Source organism: Pteropus vampyrus, unplaced genomic scaffold, assembly GCF_000151845.1.
Source record: "Pteropus vampyrus isolate Shadow unplaced genomic scaffold, Pvam_2.0 Scaffold227, whole genome shotgun sequence".
NCBI lineage: Eukaryota > Metazoa > Chordata > Mammalia > Chiroptera > Pteropodidae > Pteropus > Pteropus vampyrus.
Genome location: NW_011889008.1, coordinates 1,435,096 through 1,437,239, shown reverse-complemented (window position 1 = coordinate 1,437,239; position 2,144 = coordinate 1,435,096). Strand labels below are relative to the sequence as shown.

The following is a 2,144-nucleotide window of genomic DNA, read 5'->3' as shown; positions in this document are numbered from 1 at the left end:
TCAGAGAAGCTCGTGATCCGGTCCGCCAACATTGGTCACTCCCACCGCTCTCCGCCCTGCGGGGGACCCCCACCCACGCACAGAGCCTCAGGCACCGCCCACCTGATCGAAGAGGTAGACGGTGACGTCGTCGAAGAAGGACACAGCTTTCTTCTTGCGCTCCAGGTCCTCGCGGAAGGCCTCAGACAGCAGGCTGGGCATCTTGAGCAGGCTGCGCAGGCTGCGCGCGCTCTGGCGCTCCGCCACCACCACGGGCACAGGCGGGGCCTCCTCCTCGCTCTCCTCGCTGGGCTCCTGCGTGCTGTAGCAGCGGAGCTCCTCGTCCGACTCGTCGCTGTCCTCGCTGTCCTCCTCTTCCTCCTCCGGCCGGCTCTCGGGGGTTGCAGGGAGTCCCGGAAGGGCCAGGCACAGTGGGGTCCTGGGGGTGCCTGGGCCTTCTGTCCGTTCTGTGGGCAGGGCCGACAGCAGTCCCCTGGCTTCCTGGAGCCCTGGGCGGTGGTTCTCCGAGCCGGGCGGGACCGGGGTCAGCAGGAAAACCTTGGAACGCTGGGGGCTGGGCAGTGGCGGCACCTGGGCCGGGCTTTGGGGCCGGGGAGGCTCTGGCCTGGGGCTCGTGGAACAGGCGCATGGCTCAGAGGAAGAGTCCTCACCCAGTGGCAGTGGGGGCACCTCCCCAGGGCTGGGGCTCTGCATCTCTCCAGGCACCCCAGACACCCCAGACTCAGAGGAGAGCTGCAGCCCAGGGCCGTGCGGGCTGTCCAGGTCTGGCTCTGGCCCAGGGGCCCAGACACCGCCACCCCTCTTCTCAGGGCCCACGGGGGTCTCGAGCTCAGCATCCAGGTCGGAGAAGTATGCTGAGTCTCGGTAGGGGTTCTTCTCGTTGAGGCCGCCAGGGGAGGTGGTGAACCGAGTCTGGGCCCCCCGGCTCTCACTCTCCATGGCCAGCTCCCCGAGAGCCTCAGGCTCACAAGGCTCATGCGCTTCCCTGAGCACAAACTCAGGGGACTCGTAGTTTTCGGTGTCGTAGCCACTGTCCAGGGCGCGGGGCTGCCCTCCAGAGGGGCCAACAGCCGACGGGCTGAAGACCTCACAGCCACCGTCGCTGGCCGAGGATGGGATGTCCAGCGAGTCCAGGGAGTCGGGGGTTCCCACCTGCTTCTGCAGGGAGCGGAAGGCCGGCATCACCTCTAGCTTCTCGGCCTGCAGGCCGTCGCTGGACACGTCGGTGAAGATACCGGAAGTGGCCTCAGTGGTGTCCTCGTCCTCACTGCCTGGAGCCTCCAGCTCCCGGGAGCTGCTGCTGCTGTCCAGGGTTTGGGCTGTCCAGGTGGCAGCTGCTCCACTGCTGGCAGGTGTGGGAGAGGCGGGCAGGGTGGTGGGGGCAATGGCCTCCTCCGTGGGAAGCGGGGCTCCCTCTTGGGATGGGGATGGGATGGAGGGAAGGGGCAGTTGGTGTCCAGCGGAGCCCTCGGCCTCCTCAGCAAGCCTGGGTTCTGTCTGAGGGCTATTGGCCCCGCATACGGCTGCCTCTGTCCAGGGGGATGTCACCAGGCTGGTGGCAGGTGCTAGGCCCTCAGCAGGACACAGATGGGGGAAGCCAAGGCAGCGGCCTGGCTCCTGGCCAAACGAGGCCCCCTCCGGTCCAAGGAGAGGCGCTCTGGGGTCCTCTGGGGCCAGGGGGTGGCCTAGCTCAGGGACAGCCCAAACGGGGTGCTTCCTGCCAGGGCAGCGGTCTGCATGGCTGCCTGCGTGGCCCGGGGCCCAGGATTCCGGGGCTCGGCTGTGGCCGCGGCTGCTGTTGTTGGCCGACACGTTGCAACTCCAGTGTTTGTGCGCCTCCACCTCCCCCGGCTCCTCCTCCTCTTCCAGGGACCGGCTCACCCCTGAAGTCCCAGAGGGGGCTGTGCCCAGCGGGTCTTCGAAGAAAGGAGGGCAAAAGGTGGCCACGCCCCAGTTGGTGTCCTCCACTCCGGGCTCCACCAGCGTCAGGGCCTCAGGAGGAGGCGAGCGCGAAGTACGGGGCGGGTCCTGGGCTCGGGTCCTGCTCGGGCAGTAGTCACAATGGCCCCGGCGGCTTTCGGTGAATGGCACCTGGCCCAGCGGCGGCTCCAGAGCCAGGGAGGTGGCCACGCAGCCGTCGGAAC

At 68.2% G+C, this 2,144-nt stretch overlaps 1 protein-coding gene across 1 annotated transcript in view; it reads right to left on the bottom strand.

Moving 5' to 3' along the window:
• Nucleotides 1–2,144, bottom strand: part of AATK (apoptosis associated tyrosine kinase) — a 23,448-nt gene that overhangs the window by 2,031 nt on the left and 19,273 nt on the right. Inside the window, exon 13 of the mRNA XM_023538660.1 lies at nucleotides 103–2,106. Within this exon, the coding sequence (XP_023394428.1) occupies nucleotides 103–2,106 (2,004 nt within the window). The remainder of the gene's footprint in view (nucleotides 1–102; nucleotides 2,107–2,144) is intronic.